Source organism: Anolis carolinensis, chromosome X (genome assembly GCF_035594765.1).
Source record: "Anolis carolinensis isolate JA03-04 chromosome X, rAnoCar3.1.pri, whole genome shotgun sequence".
Taxonomy (NCBI): Eukaryota; Metazoa; Chordata; class Lepidosauria; order Squamata; family Dactyloidae; genus Anolis; species Anolis carolinensis.
Genome location: NC_085847.1, coordinates 10,743,982 through 10,760,876, shown reverse-complemented (window position 1 = coordinate 10,760,876; position 16,895 = coordinate 10,743,982). Strand labels below are relative to the sequence as shown.

General features: G+C 43.5%; 1 protein-coding gene across 2 annotated transcripts in view; it reads left to right on the top strand.

The window, feature by feature from the left end:
- Nucleotides 1-16,895, top strand: part of tmem132d (transmembrane protein 132D) — a 230,956-nt gene that overhangs the window by 84,338 nt on the left and 129,723 nt on the right. For both annotated transcript variants that reach the window (XM_008113638.3, XM_008113639.3), the window contains exon 3: nt 1,792-1,938. In XM_008113638.3, coding sequence (XP_008111845.1) covers nt 1,792-1,938 — 147 coding nt within the window. The remainder of the gene's footprint in view (nt 1-1,791; nt 1,939-16,895) is intronic.

The following is a 16,895-nucleotide window of genomic DNA, read 5'->3' as shown; positions in this document are numbered from 1 at the left end:
TACATATTCAGGGGCTGCATGTGACCTGCTTTTAAAAAGATATGTACGACAATCTATGCCACAATAATTCAGATTCTACATCCAGAAAGTTGGATTCTGAAATGGGCACGAGGTGTGCAGAGGTGCCATTGTTCTTCTTTTTCATGGTGCTCCATTTGTGCCACCTTCCTGTTGGTGTTAGTCCTCATGGGGGAGGATCGAGACATTGGCGCACAGAACTCTCCATAAATAAATATCCCAATGCCTGAGGATCAGCTGCACGTCCGGCTGTGGGACACCTCTGGACCGGGACCCAGCTCGCCATCAGGACTGGCAGCCCAGTTCTGCTCTGAGGAGGAGTCTGAAAGATCCCTCTCACGGTGGCAGCTGTACTCGTCCAGCTCCATGCTCTCCGGCTGCCTCTTTTTCCCTCATCCTCCTGGCCGTCCACTGCATTGTCTGAGTGGTGTCCAGCCGCAACAGCGGCCTCCCAAAGCGTTGTGTAGGCGGAAGGGCAGCAGGCTTGGCTCACTGTGCAAGTGGAAGGCAGGCTGGCTGTGGCTGTGAAGGCAGAAGGACTGCTGCCCCAAGGGGCTCCTCACCCTCACTCAGCAGGAAGAGGTTCTGGCACCTGCTTGCCCTGGGGTCCCAGGTCCGACCCTCCTCCAGTCTCCAAGGCCGGGACTGGCTCTGCAGGGTCCGAGGGGATGCGGCGGAGGCGGACCAAGGAGTCAGCCTGCAGGAAGTCCTGCTCCAGGAGGGGAGCCGTCTGCAGTGGCCCCAGTCCGGCTGGACAAAGGAGTTGCTGCGCTTGCACTGCCGGTCGGGTACCTGGCTAATGCACCAGTGGGATGTGGTGAACAACCAATGTCTCTCCAGACAGCTTTGGGGGGATAGCCACAGCTCAAAGGGGAATCCTCCTGTGCAGGGGCTACCCATGGAAGGAGGGCTGAGGGAGCATTGCATCAACATTTGGGGGGAACCTGGCTGCCAGAGGGGGTCTCCGGAGCGGGGCTGGGCGCTGGCAAAGCAATGCGGAGGGGATGCGCAACCTCCGTCGCTGCCGCCGAGAATGCCACTGCCGCCACCCTCAATATCCCAATGTGATAAGGTCGCTCGTGATGCTCTCCCATGTCTAGAGGGTTCGGATTGAAGGGACCATAAGCCAGAAAATAGTAAACTTTGGCCTATGTAGCTTTGCCTGTGCATATGTCCCTCCCTTCCTGTGAGCTGGTGCCTTTCTCCAGGAAGTTCCAAAGAGAGAAGAAAGCTCAGAATAAACAAGTTTGGTAATTGGTATCACTTGTGCCAAGTGGGTATAGAAGGTGAGGAAGACTCTCAGCCATTGGTCAAATTTTAGATAAGCCAAAGGTATATATTCTTTGTTTGCTACACACATGATACGATGGCCATTTGCATGGTATGGACCTACTAGAGTGGGTACCTACGGCTGTTTTGCCTTATCATCAGCTGTGATAACAATACAAGGCTTGTTTTATTGCTCTCCTGGAATTCTCTCCTTTACGTCCCCTCCAGGCTAGTCTTCAACAGGATGGCTCAGAGAATACATAGCTTAGTTCTGGTATTCAGTCTTGGGACTCCCTCTGATTTCATTTTTCGCAGGAGGTACAAATACACCTTGCAGTCCAGCTTTCTTTTAATCATACCCTTCTTTCTGAATAACAGACGCGATCCATCTTGAACTGCAGAACCTTTGCCAGACCAGTAATGAGTAATGCAACGAAGATGGATGGAATAGCTAGAGATGACAGTCCCTGTCTAATTCTTAACACGGCTTCTTGCTTCCCCCAGGGCAAAGGTGAAGAAAGGTGTGAATGTTTTCAGCATACGAGCCAGCAATCCGTACACGTGGGACGTGCAAAAGAGTGTGGATTATATCGGGAAATATGCACCGACGGTTATATTTTGCCGAAGGAAATCGTCTCCCGGGGGAAAAAGGTAGGCCCGCGGTTGCTTTACATTGTTTACAAAGTTGTCCAAAGAAATCTGTGCCTTATTTGTGGAAAGTGCATTATGAGGACAAATGTAGCTGGTGAAAAAAAAACAAAACCATTTTCCTTTCCAAAGTGTGTTTTTTTTCACAATGTCTGGTGCATTCCCAGGGTGATCACTTGGCCCATGGGGACAGGGCCTAATGGGGCTGACGTTTTAAATTCTGTTTTGACATTTTCTCGTGAGAGCTCTGGCAGGAAAGCAATGTAAAAACACTGCGAAAATAAAATAAAATAAGAGCGAGCGAGAGAGCCGGCCACTCTTCTGAGCAGTCCCTAGAACACGCAGCCACATATGGTGCCCTGGATTCTTCCAGACTCCAAAATTTAGAAAAATAAGCTTCCCAAGAGCCTTGAAGAATGGCAATTCTCCCTTAAAACAAAGGCATAGAGACTTGCTTTAATATAGAAGGAGAGTCTGCTTTTTGGCTCCTAACCAGAACTTCCAGTGCGGGTGAAAAATAAGAAGCTAGTAATAAATAAATATCACCTGGTCTCACTGCATGAACTGTGCATGCTAGATTTCCTTAAGCAGACATGTTTGTGTGGAAATTGTTGTGGATTTTGTGTGCATTAGGGAAAAAACTACCCCCCCAAAAACCAGTAGAGCATCCAAAAATATAAACAGCACAGGATGCTTATAGTTGAGCATTCAGCTCACAGCAAGCAGAGCGTGTGGCTGTAAAGAATTTAAAGCTTGGGAGGCAAAGATGCAGGGTTCTGTCCTTAAAATGGCAAAATAATTAATTTATGTTTTAATTGTAATTGTTACTTTTGGAATTGTATGTTGGGCATCGAATTGTTGTTGTGAGGCCGCTCTGAGTCCCCTTCAGGGTGAGAAGTATGGGAAATAATAGGTTTCAGGGTTGTTGTATGTCTTTCGGGCTGTGTGGCCATGTTCCAGAAGTATTCTCTCCTGACGTTTCGCCCACATCTAGGTACCTCACAACTCCTGAGGATGCCTGCCATAGATGTGGGCAAAACGCCAGGAGAGAATACTTCTGGAACATGGCCACACAGCCCGAAAGACATACAACAACCCTGTGATCCCGGCCATGAAAGCCTTCGACAACACAATAATAGGTTTATTTACAAAAATAATAACCCTATTTCTAGACGGGAAAGAACTGGGTCCTAGCTACTCTAAACTTCATCTTTCTAGGGTTCAAAAGAGAGGGAAAAATCTCCTTTCATTACATCTCTCCTGACATACAAGTGTGATCTCAATGCACACAGCACACACCGAGATGCAAAAGTAGAAGTCCGAAGTAAAGGTTTGCGTTAGAAAAGTATCCAATCTACACAGTCAATGAGAATGAGTGCAGAAAGAGAAGAAATTAGATATATTTCAACTGTCATATGGGACACATGGGGAAGGCCTCCTCATTGAGGACTGCAGACTTGGGCAGCTCAGAAAATCCGGGCAAAACTGATCTCCGATGTCGCGGTCAACTGTGCTGGGGATGCTTTTAACTAATAGTGATTTTTTTATATCCAAGGTGTTCACTGCTTGGGTTTTAATAATGCTGTACTTACTTGGTTTTATCTTGTTTTTAATTATGTTGGTGCTAATCCATGACATATGTAGTATTTGAAGGGCATATCCTGAGATTGATATTTGCAGCATTTTAATGTTTTAATGATTTATATAGGGTTTTAATGGCATGTTTTATATTGTATTTGATGGTCTGGCTTTTGTGTATTTGTTTGTTTGTCTTGCATGCGAAAGACCTATCGTCTAAGCATTAAATAAATTTGGATTTGGATTTGGACATACAAGTGTGATCTCAATGCACACAGCACACACCGAGATGCAAAAGTAGAAGTCCAAGGTAAAGGCTTGCGTTAGAAAAGTATCCATTCTACACAGTCAATGAGAATGAGTGCAGAAAGAGAAGAAATTAGATATATTTCAACTGTCATATGGGACACATGGGGAAGGCCTCCTCATTGAGGACTGCAGACTTGGGCAGTGTGGAGTTGACTGCTTCAATGAGATCGGAATAATAATAATAATAATAACTTTATTATCGGAAGCCACTGTTTTGGATTTTTTGTGCCAGAGATACATTTGAGTTTCTTTCCTCTTTATTCATTGCCAAACATTCTGTTCATTTTAGATTATGCTTTCTAAACATGCCCGCAGACGGAGAAGGAGTGGAAGGCAGATTTTGATGCTATCGTTTTTTGTGCCGGCTTCTCATATTCCGCTTATTGTGTTCCATGTGCCGTAAATCAAAGGGGATCTTTTATTATTATTCTTTGCCATCTTGATTGCCTCAAGGAAATGGGGGGAAAGGAAGAGAGAGAGGTCTGAATAGAAAGGAGGAAGGGAAAGGAAGAGAGAAGCTTTGAATTTGGTCCAGCCCTCTTGTTCCGTCTCTTCAAATTACTGGGGAGGTTTCAAGATGAACGTCTGGCTAATTACCATCCTTGGTTTGTATCCTGAACCTCCCAGAGGGGATTAGCAATGCTTTCCAGGCTTCAATCCACGATTCTCTTTGGTGAATTTTTAATCCACATTTGGAGACTTAGAACTTCCGCTTCTTTTAATCCCTGAAGTGTAATTGCTAATGTAGGACTCTGACCTCTAAAACAATCAGCGCTTAGGAAGGGGGGATATATTATTTTGATTTCTCCTTGTGACAGAGGATTTGGGAGAATAATCACATTGACTCCTGGTTTGTTCACACGAACTCAAAACTCATTTGCGGAGACACAACAGCCTTGTGGATTGGACGAACGCTGTTTCGTGCGACGACATTGCGGGAATGGCCCAGGCTGAGGAAGGATGGCAAAGCGAAATTTTTATTGCCCATGAAATATAGGAGTTATTCATTTATTTAAAACATTTATATTCCACCTTTCTCACCCCAGAGGGGACTCAGGGTGGAGCACAACATATATATGGCAAACATTCAGTGACGGAACATACAATCTATATATATAAAAGAGTGATGGCATCACGGCGACCCACAAAACAACAAAATTACAGGCCCCCCAACCTCGAAATTTGACAACACAACCCATCATCCACGCCTCTAGGTTGATACAACAAAAAGAAAAGAAAAATAAAGTCCTAATTAGAGAGAGAGGAATAATTGCTTTTATCCAATTGATGCCAGTTAGAAGGCTAAGCTCCTCCAACTTAGTCTCCTAGCAACCCAATAAAAAATAATAAAAAAACACTAAAAAAATGATACAATAAAATACTATAATAACAGAAAATAACTAAAAATACAGTTGAGTCTCACTTATCCAAGCCTCACTTATCCAAGCCTCTGGATAATCCAAGCCATTTTTGTAGTCAATATTTTTAATACATTGTGATATTTTGGTGCTAAATTCATAAATACAGTAATTACAACATAACATTACTATGTATTGAACTACTTTTTCTGTCAAATTTGTTTGTATTACATGAGGAGGGGTTAAGGAAAAGCCTATTAAACATCAAATTAGGTTATGATTTTACAAATTAAGCACCAAAACATCATGGCCCTGTCTTTCGACACTGCCAATCGTGCCTGTGACGGTCGGACCGAGAGCAGGGCCTCCCCGGAAGATCTTAGTGTTCTAGCTGGGAGATGCGTTCGGACACGTAAACCGGGCCAGGGCCGTTTATAGGCCAAAGCCAGCACTTTGAATTGTGCTCGGTAGCAGACTGGCAGCCAATGGAGCTGACGCAGCATGGGAATTGTGTGCTCCCTGTACGCCACCCCAGTTATTAACCTGGTTGCCTCTCATTGTACTATTTGAAGCTTCTGAACAGTCTTCAAAGGCAACCCCATGTAGAGTGCATTGCAGTAGTCTATCCTAGATGTAACGAGAGTGTGGCCAAGCCTGACTTCCCAAGGTACAGGCGCAACTGGAGCACAAGTTTTAATTGTGCAACAGCCCCCCATAGCCACCACCGAAACCTAAAGTTCTAAGCTCAGAAATGAGTCCAGGAGGACTCCCAAGCTGTGCCTTCAAGGGGAGTGCGACCCCATCCAACACAGACTGTAACCCTAGACCCTATTCAGCCTTACCACTGACCCGGAGGACCTCTGTCTTGTCTGGAACAAGTGTCTTGACTCTGACTCGCAACCATTGGTCCTGGTAGAATTTTATTTTGTGTCAAAAGCATTGCACAAATAGGTAAAGGTTTTCCCCTGACGTTAAGTCTAGTCGTGCCCAACTCTGGGGGTTGGTGCTCATCTCCATTGCTCAGCCAAAGAGCCGGCGTTGTCCGTAGACACCTCCAAGGTCATGTGGCCACTGGCATGACTGCATGGAGCGCCGTTACCTTCCCGCCGGAGCGGTACCTATTGATCTACTCTCATTGGCATGTTTTCAAACTACTATATTGACAGAAGCTGGAGCTAACAACGGGAGCTCTCCCTGCTCCCCAGATTCGAACCTGCGACCTTTCGGTCAGCAAGTTCAGCAGCTCAACGGTTTAACCTGCTATTGCATAAATAAATAAGTTTAAAATTGATTAAATAAAGTGATCGCATGCTGCTAAATAGTTTTTGACCAAAAACGGGCAACAGTGACTGCATTGTCTGTAGTTTTAAACAGTTCTTCCTCAGTGCATAAGGCAGCGCATGGTGGGCAAGCATACAGATTCTGAACTGTAAGCATAATTAGATGATAGTTTGTAGTGGTGGCACCCAGAATTAAGCAGCTAGATAATACCCAAGGCTATAGTCCCAATTCTCAGATTCTGTGATTTATGGTATGCATGGTCAAAACTAGCCAAGAAATTGGAAAATAATTTTATGTTTTCCTGGTTTGATGTCAATAAACAGTTACCGTTGAACTCTCGAGAACAGTTTCCTCATTAGTTTCCTCCTGGAGTTTGTATATTATTTTCAGACTGTCCCTCTCCCTTATTTGCATATTGTTTAATTACTCTTTTTTTCTTAAAAAGAGAGAGAGAGTCAGAAATCCGATCGCATGAATGCAAAGGTGGAAACGTTAATTAACTGGCAATGCCACGCTTTTGAGTGTTCTGATATTTTTCGGTGGATCGGGAGGCAGTGTTAATAAAGCTAACTCGCTGTGACAGGTGTAATTTCACGGATTAAGGAGACACTCGCACCAGTGACAAACAGGCAGGAAGGGTAAGCGTTACTTTTATCGGGAGTTTGAAATGTATCGCTCTTTCTATTTGGCGAGGTTCTGGGACCAAAACCCTTATCGTAACAGGATTAACATACAAATATTATCACAGGCAGCAGGGTGTTTTTTGAATGAATATTAACCGCAAATATTATGACTTTGTTTTGGAATAGTTAATTAAGCCCATCTGTCAAGTAGCATTTCAAGTTTCAAAAGCCCTGCTTGCTATCAATTCGGGACAATGTCCTGGATTTAAAGCAGCATTTTTGATTTCTCATGCTGGTGAGGCTCCAAAGCTGGGAGTCACTCACACTGATATAAAAACCACGAGGGTGAATTATGTGAAGGGAAGAAAGAGTTCCCAAGAAGCTGGCAAATGGGGGTTGTCTGGATTATGTTTTCTCATGCTATTTATTAGAAACTAGCTTGGCGGCCTGGTGGTGCCCGAGTTATATCAATTCCTCTGTTTGCTGTGTGACATAGAAAAGGGTAGGAAAGGGTTAGGGGAGGGACACCCGTAGAAATGGGTAGGAAAGGGTTAAGGGAGAGGCAGCCATAGAAAAAAGGTAGGAAAGGGTTAAGGGAGAGACAGCTGTAGAAAAGGGTAGGAAAGGGGTAAGGGAGAGACAGCCATAGAAAAGGGTAGGAAAGGGGTAAGGGAGAGAAAACCGTAGAAAAGAGTAGGAAAGGGTTAAGGGAGAGACAGCCGTAGAAAAAAGGTAGGAAAGGGTTAAGGGAGAGACAGCTGTAGAAAAGAGTAGGAAAGGGTTAAGGGAGAGACAGTCATAGAAAGGGGTAGGAAAGGGTTAAGGGAGAGAGCCATAGAAAATGGTAGGAAAGGGTTAAGGGAGAGACATACGTAGAAAATGGTAGGAAAGGGTTAAGGGAGAGACAGCCGTAGAAAAGGGTAGGAAAGGGTTAAGGGAGAGGCAGTGGGCAGGGTTATGCAAATTCCACACCAGTGGAGAGAGCGGAAGGAACACTGGGATGTCTGTGGTGGAGGAAAAACAGAAAATTTAGGAGGAAATTGTCTCCGTATGAAAGCCTTCACTTGGGTGGTGGACAGGATGGTGTTTGTGAAGAACATTGGCAGGGCTCTCCTATTTGCGGCGCTCACTATGTTTGTGGAGGACATGTTCACGGCCATGTTTCTCAATCCAGGTTCATCTGGAACAGCCATTTCTTATATATTCCTTCCTGTCCAACTGGGAGGCAGGGTGCTGCATGTAGATCCAGCAATTCATGATACACAGTGAATATGAATATACACATGCGAGGTAGAGAATTTGAGATGGGAAAGGAATCTCGAGCAACAGGTCTAAATGGTTATCTGCAGAGCCTTCGCAAGGTTCACTTTGCAAATCTTGGCAAATTCAACTATAAGAGGCAGCAGGGATTGCCGGGCCAAAGAAAATGTATAGCTTGGTTGACATAGTCTTGATTTACCCTCGCCATCGTTTATTTTTATTGCTTGTGCGGTTAGCAGTGTGTATTTCTCATTTCAAAATCTTGCCGTTAAATTATTTAACACCCAGCGTAGAGTGGGAGAAGCGGCGTGAGTTATGGTCCCGTTCTTTAACCTGTTGCAGCTGCAGTTCGGTTGCAACCGAGATCTCTGGAGCCCCGTAATCCTCCGAACGGGGCACCCGTTTGTGGGCTCGGCAATTCATCCCGCGTAAATGGCACCGATAATCGTATTATGTGGCTTCCTGGTGTTCATTAAAATGTTTCATAAACATCGACTCATCGCATCCATCACCACTAATGTTGTGGAGGGTGGTGTTCTCCTGCAGGGTGAGCGCTCTTGTAGTTCTGCCTGCCGTAGATCACCACCGGCGGAGAGACAAATTCCCAGTTTAGTGCAAATGTATAGAAAACTGTCCAAGGCAGGAGATCTCACTGTTTTCTACACACAAAAGGGTTCCAATTGCAAAAAAGAAAAGAGAAGAAAGAACGGGAAAATGGAACCAAGTCTTTATAGGTCAAAACCAACAATGGAGCTGTTGTACGTTCCCAGTAGTTGTCATCCAGGTATCCAGATCCTCTCTGACACTTTGAGTTGAACCATGTAGGACACAACCTTTGGCTTTTTCTTGGAGTTTCAAAATAATAATAATAATAATAATAATAATAATAATAATAATAATAATAATAATAATAATAATAGAGACAAAAGGCCTGATCCTTGCAGCCCAGGAGCAAGCCATCAGAACAAAGGCAATCTAGGCCAAAATCGAAAAATCAGCTGACGACCCAAAATGCAGACTGTGCAAGGAAACTGACGAAACCATTGATCATATCCTCAGCTGCTGTAAGAAAATCGCACAGACAGACTACAAACAGAGGCACAACTCTGTGGCCCAAATGATTCATTGGAACTTATGCCTCAAGTACGACCTCCCAGCAGCAAAGAACTGGTGGGATCACAAACCTGCAAAAGTATTGGAAAATGAGCACGTAAAGATACTGTGGGACTTCCGAATCCAGACTGACAAAGTTCTGGAACACAACACACCAGACATCACAGTTGTGGAAAAGAAAAAGGTTTGGATCATTGATGTTGCCAGGTGACAAAAAACAACAGGAAAAACTCAGCCGCTATCAGGACCACAAGATTGAACTTCAAAGACTCTGGCAGAAACCAGTACAGGTGGTCCCAGTGGTGATGGGCACATTGGGTGCCGTGCCAAAAGATCTCAGCTGGCATTTGGAAACAATAGCCATTGACAAAATTACAATCTGCAAAAGGCCACCCTACTGGGATCTGCGCGCATCATCCAAAAATACATCACACAGTCGTAGACACTTGGCAAGTGTTCGACTCGTGATTTTGTGAAACGAAATCCAGCATGTCTATCTTGTTTGCTGTGTCATAATAAAATAATAATAATAATAATAATAATAATAGTTATTATTATTAATCAACACAGCATTTGGCGATGATGCGCAGCTGAGGGAAGGGTTGACCGCCTGGTTGAGGACGCAACCGGCAGAGTTTGGTGGGGAAGGAGTTTCCAAGCTCATTCATTGCTATGATAAGTGCCTAGATTTGACTGGCGACTATGTTGAGAAGTGGTATTTGGGTGTGGCTTTCAACAGCATATGGTAAATGTTTTATCCTATACTTTGTTCATTTTTAATTCCAAAACGTAATCTACTTTCTGGATAACCCTCATGTATCTATATATATAAAAGAATGATGGCATCATGGCAGCGGACAAAACAACAAAAGTAAACACCCCACAACCTCGAAAATTGACAGCACAACCCCTCATCCATGCCTCTAGGTTGATACAACAAAAAGAAAAGAAAAATAATGTCCTAATTAGAGGGGGAGGAATAATTGTTTTTATCCAATTGCTGCCAGTTAGAAGGCTAAGCTCCGCTCACTTGGTCTCCTAGCAACCCACTCACCCAGGGCACCCTTTACCTTAACTACCACCAATTCCTCAATACTTTATTTCCCATACCACCATACTTCGCCACAGCAACGCGTGGCCGGGCACAGCTAGTGTGTGTGTGTGTGTGTGTGTGTGTGTGTGTATATATATCTTGTTTGTAACTTGGGAACTGTCTGCACATTATTCAGGACGTAGCGAGTATGATTGTGACACAGATGCAGCCGTTTCCCTTGTGCATCTAAAATTAGCCAGATTGAGATTTGCTTGTGGGAAATATAGTTTAAGTAGCCCCTAGCTAGCCACATAATCAGAGCGCTATACGGTAGCATAAAGGCTGAATTAATCTGCTGTGTTTTGAGCGAGATGCCCCATCTTGTCCTCAATGCAGAAAATGCACTAATAAAGCGAGCAAGTATATGTATGAGCCTCTAGAAAAAAAATGCAAGAGAGCTGCTGTTGTGTGCAGGAATCCTTTTGGCCCTGCATCCCGCTCAAGGGGAATGCATTAGTTTTAAAAATGAATGGAGAAGGAGATGGTCACAGCTTTATGGGCATACATTGCCTTGAACAGAAGTGTTTGCTTGAATGTTAAATCAGTGTGAAAAAAACAACACGGGCAGATTTGTTTTGTTCATTTTTTTTACACGTGTTTTAGGGATAAATGAACCTGACTGTTTTGCTTCAGCCATTTCCAAGCACATTTCCTTCTATCCCATTTCTGATTGCAGTGCGCACGTTTTTTAACAGTGGCTAATGTGCTATTCCGTGTACACTTCATTAAACCCGAAATGACACACACACACACACTTATTTTTAAACAGAATGTCCCTAATGTGTGCAATTTGTGTGCCTTACAGCAAGGCAAATGATTAATCCAGTTGGCTCAGTATTGCCTGCTCTCAATCCAGGGGACCTTTTTCAGTTTGTGGACAAAATTCAATTTCAGATTAATTTTTGCGAACTATTTTCTAGGGGTTACAAAGGCATGTACAAAACGGAGAAAAGGGCTTTCCCCAAAAAGCAGTAGAAAAGTTGCTATAAAATTGCAATAAATACAGAGTTTAGTTGTCCAAATTAGCAAGGCACATGAAATCCAAGAACTCAAGGTCATAGGCATGAAAACATGAACTTTTCCAAGGCAAAACTCTTACAGGAACATAGGCAAACACAGGAAACTTGAATCATGAGCTTGAGAGCTGAAACGGGAACTTGAATCTATGGCAACGTTGTGTGTTCTGGAGACCCCAAGTAAACATCACTTAATTTAAGCTCAGGCCCGACCATGAAGTCATGAGGTCATATCTTTGACACCTGGATCTCAAGGATTTCTCACAGAGTTTTGCTGAACGCTTACTTCATCTATCCTTCACTCCCTTCCTTTGGAGGCCTAATCTGATATCGTGGGAAACCTCCCCATCTTCTGCTGAAGGTTGATTCCTAAGAGAAATGGACTTTTCCCCGGTTGCTGAGGAATGAACATTGGGATCCCAAACATGGGGCGGGGCCAGAGGAGGGGCAGGGCCTCTTCCCAAGTGCCAGAGACAGGGCTGAGCACCTAAGGCGCCTGTTAGGACACAGGGGGCGGAGCTAGAGGAGTGGGTGTGGCTTCTTCCAAGAGCCAAAGACAGGGCTGAGAATCTATACCTCTCCTGAGGCTCTTGTTGGGACACAGAGGGCGGAGCTAGGGAAGGGGGTGGGGCCTCCTTCCAAGATCCTGAGACAGGGCTGAGCCTCTATACCTCTCCTGAAAGGCCTTTTAGGACTAAAGGGCGAGGCTAGGGTGGGGGCGGGGCCTCTTCCCAAGAGCGCGAGACAGGGCTGAGCCTCTGTATACCTCCCGAGGCGCTTGTTAGAACACGGGTGTGGGGTATAGAGGTTTTGCTCCATCAGGCACTTGGGAAGAGGCCCCGCCCCCTCCTCTAGCCCCGCCCCCTGTGTCCTGGCAGATGCTGCAGGACAGGGATAGATGCTCAGCCCTGACTCAGAGCTCGTAACTCCGCCCATCCCAGTCCTGGCCGCCCATTCCAGGCGCTGAATAATATTTTTTCTGGAAAGGTGGCGGCAGGCCAAATAAGTTTGAGAACCACTGATCTAAGGTCTGAAATTCACTCTGATCACACACAGACTCCTCAATAGGGATTTCATCACCCCCCCTCGTCCTCCGACAAATCCTCAACACCTTGCTGCTGAGCCCCAACACTGGCACCCAAACCTAGGAGTAGCTGAACGTAAACTCTGAGCAAGGACCTATATGGAGCATAGAAGTAATGATCTGTGAATGTCTTGTTTTGGTTTGCCCAGTGTCTCTAATCCTCTTGTTCTTCCCTTCATCTGGTGTCCTTGATCTTCGTGTTCACTGCCGCAACATCTGAGCCCTGTCAGACCTGGTTGTTCACCTTGTGTGCTCCCTCCCTGTTTGAAGATCCCTCCGGGCCTGGAAGTCAATAAAAGGTGGACTCATTCTTTGAGTCCACGACATTTAAATAAACCAAACCCTACAGGACTCTTCAGCTGTCATTATAGAAATGAAGGTTGTCTTAGCTGGGGGGTTTATCTCGGAAGGGGAGGGATGCCAAAGAAACCAAAGAAAATACTTCTTTTGGAAATAGAATGCAGTTAGGAAGAGTATGTAAAACCAATATGAAAAATTCCACTCATGAAGCAGCATCAGAAAATGAAAGAACAGACATAAGTTATAAGTCACGTTCAGAGCTAGGTCTCTATTGAGGATGAATCAAAATGCTACAAACTGTATGGACCAAGTTTCTCAGGCAACAAGGTATAAAAATGAGGGGATGAGGGGAAAAAAACAACCATTTCCTATTTTTGTATTAATCTGGAGTACTTGAAAGTTCGCGCTCTGGTAAATATTGGATCCCAGTGGCAACTGTGGCTCTGATGTCTATGTGGTAACAAAACTGCACTAAGTCTAAAATTTAAATGAGCTCTCCAATGTGCTGAACCAATTCTGTAGATAGAGTTCCACAGTTTAGATAGTTCCTTTAAAGTTCAGATTAAAACCTGAAGTGAATTCATGACTCCATTGACATTGGTGGTACTAGACTTCACTGGTTGGTTCTCAGTAAGTTATTCAAATGTGGGATTCGCAGAACCCAAAACTTGTAGAGCTTTCTTTGCAAGCATAGTGGCCTGTATTTTCTTCCGGATGCTGAAATTTAATTAGAACTATACTGAATTTGGAGCTAGGACTGCACAGGAGAAAGAAAATAGTGACCAGGCGTCAAAGAGAAAACTCTGTGAATCTAGGCCAGAGCTATCCAAACTGCTTCACCATCCACTTGTGACACCGAGTCCTTGATGGAGTACTTCCTCATTCTTCCATATACTGCTGGAAGGTTTTATGGTGTTGTAAATTAGTTAAAATTAGCCTCCTTGCATAAAGCGGTACCTAAATTTCTTACTTATATCATTCTATTATTATTGTAGTATATTATCATATTATTACTATTATATTATTATTATATTATTTATTATTCATGACTACATTGAAACTAGAATAGAGAGAAATCAACGTGGAAACTACAAGAGGTACCATAGTTTGTTGTACATGGAAATAATGGTAGTAAATAGTTTTTGATTTATTAAATACAGTTTTATATTACAATTATATATTTTTGTTATTTAAAGTATACATATTGCGAAATTATGGGGTTTTTTTTCTCAAAGTGACACACCACCCAAGTCATGCTAGGTTTTTTTTTGGTGAATTTTGACACACCAAGCGCAAAAGGTTGCCCATCATTGAGCTAGACTATTAATGGTCAGCAGCTCACTCCAACCCGGGCTGGTTTCGAACTCATGACCTCTCGGTCATGAGTGATTTATTGCAGCTGGCTACTAACCAGCTGCGCTATAGTGTGTTGGCTGCAGTGCGTAGGTGTGTCACGCGAGTGCAACAAACAAAAATATGACAATATTTTTGGAGAACGTATGTCATTATCTTACAAATCATACATTTCAAAAATTACAAATGAAAAGTTTTCACGAGATACCTTGTGCTCCCTTAGAATTCGTCGTTACTGAATTCCTGTAAAACGGAATTACGGACAGAGTCAAAATTATTGGCGAAGTGGAGGACATGAAGAGAAAGAAAGTTCAGGAAGTATAAGCTTAGATTAGTCCAATTGCCCTCCTTTTGAAATGTTATATTTGCCACTACCTCTGACAACGATTGGACCAATTGCCCCCTTTTTTGAAATGTTCTATTTGCCACTGCTTCTGACAGTGTGCTGCTCCGACGGGCCCTGTCACAAGCAATGAAGCTGCCAGATGAGCAATTCGAGGGAAAGGACTTGAAGTCTTGACTTGATCTGTTGAAAACTTGAGTGCTTTGTTTGACAGGTTACAGTTTGCCGATTCCCAGCTGCACCCTCTTAATACCGGAAAAAAAATCGACTTCTATCAGTCCTTGGCCACCCCTGCCAGCGCTCTTGTTTGTGCAGCACTATGGGAAATGACATCTTGGATGGAATGAAATGTCAGGGTGGAAAAAGGCTCGGGGCACTCTTTCTACTAGCCTGAATTTAGTCTTTCCCAAATGGTTGGTGTGTGCTTCTGGAAACAGTGAATGTAAATATTCAAAAACATGTAACCTGCTGGTGCCTCAATTAATGTACTTTTATTGGTATCTATTTTTATTTCTGAAATTTACCACCCTCGGCTTATACTGGAGTCAATGTTTTCCCAGTTTTTTTTTTTGGTGCCTCAGCTTATATTCGGGTCGGCTTATACTTGAGTATATACAGTATTTTTCTAGGTTTTTTTATTGAAAGACATAGATTGGATGACTATGTCTTTTGTGGCCAAATTTGGTGTGATTGGGTTCAGTGGTTTTGTTGTTTACTCCATAGTAAAACCGCACATTACATTTATAGAAATACGAGCTTTGCCCGGCCACGCGTTGCTGTGGCTTATGGGAATCCTTTGTTGGCCAGGTAGAATAGCAGTGAATAGCCTTGCAGTCTCAAAGCCTGGCCGTTTTCTGGAGTAGCTGGAGCTTTTTGTTGCATGAACGTAGAGGCATGGATGAGGGGTTGTGCTTCCAAGTTTAGTGTTTCTGGGATGTGTCGTTTTGTTGTTTTGTCCTAGGCTGAAATTTCATTACCCTTTTTTATATATAGATAGACTAGCTGTGCCCAGCCACGCGTTGCTGTGGCTTAGTGTGATGGTGTTGGTTGGATAAAAACAATTATTGCTCTCCCTCTAATTAGGACTTTATTTTTCTTTTCTTTTTGTTGTATGAACCTAGAGGCATGGATGAGGGGTTGTGCTGCCAAGTTTAGTGTTTCTGTGATGTGTAGTTTTGTTGTTTTGTCCTAGGCCGAAATTTCATTACCCTTTTATATATATAGACTAGCTGTGCCCGGCCACACGTTGCTGTGGCAAAGTATGGTGGTATGGGAAATGAAGTACTGAGGAACTGGTGGTACAGTAGAGTCTCACTTATCCAACATAAACGGGCCGGCAGAATGTTGGATAAGTGAATATGTTGGATAATAAGGAGAGATTAAGAAAAAGCCTATTAAACATCAAAATAGGTTATGATTTTACAAATTAAGCACCAAAACATCATGTTATACAACAAATTTGGCAGAAAAGGTAGTTCAATACGCGGTAATGCTACGTAGTAATCACTGTATTTACGAATTTAGCACCAAAATATCATGATATATTGAAAACATTGACTACAAAAATGCATTGGATAATCCAGAATGTTGGATAAGTGAGTGTTGGATAAGTGAGACTCTCCTGTAGTTAAGGTAAAGGGTAAAGGTTTTACCTTACATTAAGTCCATTATAAATGGGTTATATAGTTGTGTGGAAGGGCCTTGAGTCCACACTGCCATATAATCCAGTTCAAATCATATAATCTGTATTTTATAGGCAGCGTGGAAGAGGTCTAAGTGAGGCCTAACTCTGCCTGTCCCCTGGGCTGAGTGGGCTGCTAGGAGACCAAGTGCGCGGAGCTTAGCCTTCTAACTGGCAGCAATTGGATAAAAACATTTTTTACTCTCCCTCTAATTAGGACTTTATTTTTCTTTTCTTTTTGTTGTATGAACCTAGAGGCATGGATGAGGGGTTGTGCTGCCAAGTTTGGGATGTGTCGTTTTGTTGTTTTGTCCTAAGCCGAAATTTTTCAAGGGATGTCTTATTTTTCCATGAAGAAGAGTTCACATTTGTTTTGGATTCCCGGTGAGACTTCAGAGCAACTTCTGACCATCATTAATGGTTATGCTCAAGGTTATGCTGTAGTGTCTTTGGCCTGTGTTAGCCCAAATCAGCTCCGTGTTTCTTAGCTTCACTGTGGACACGATTCACCTGTCCTTTGGGGCGGAGGGTCAGTGTAGATGTGCCTTTAGCCCGTTGTCTCCACTTT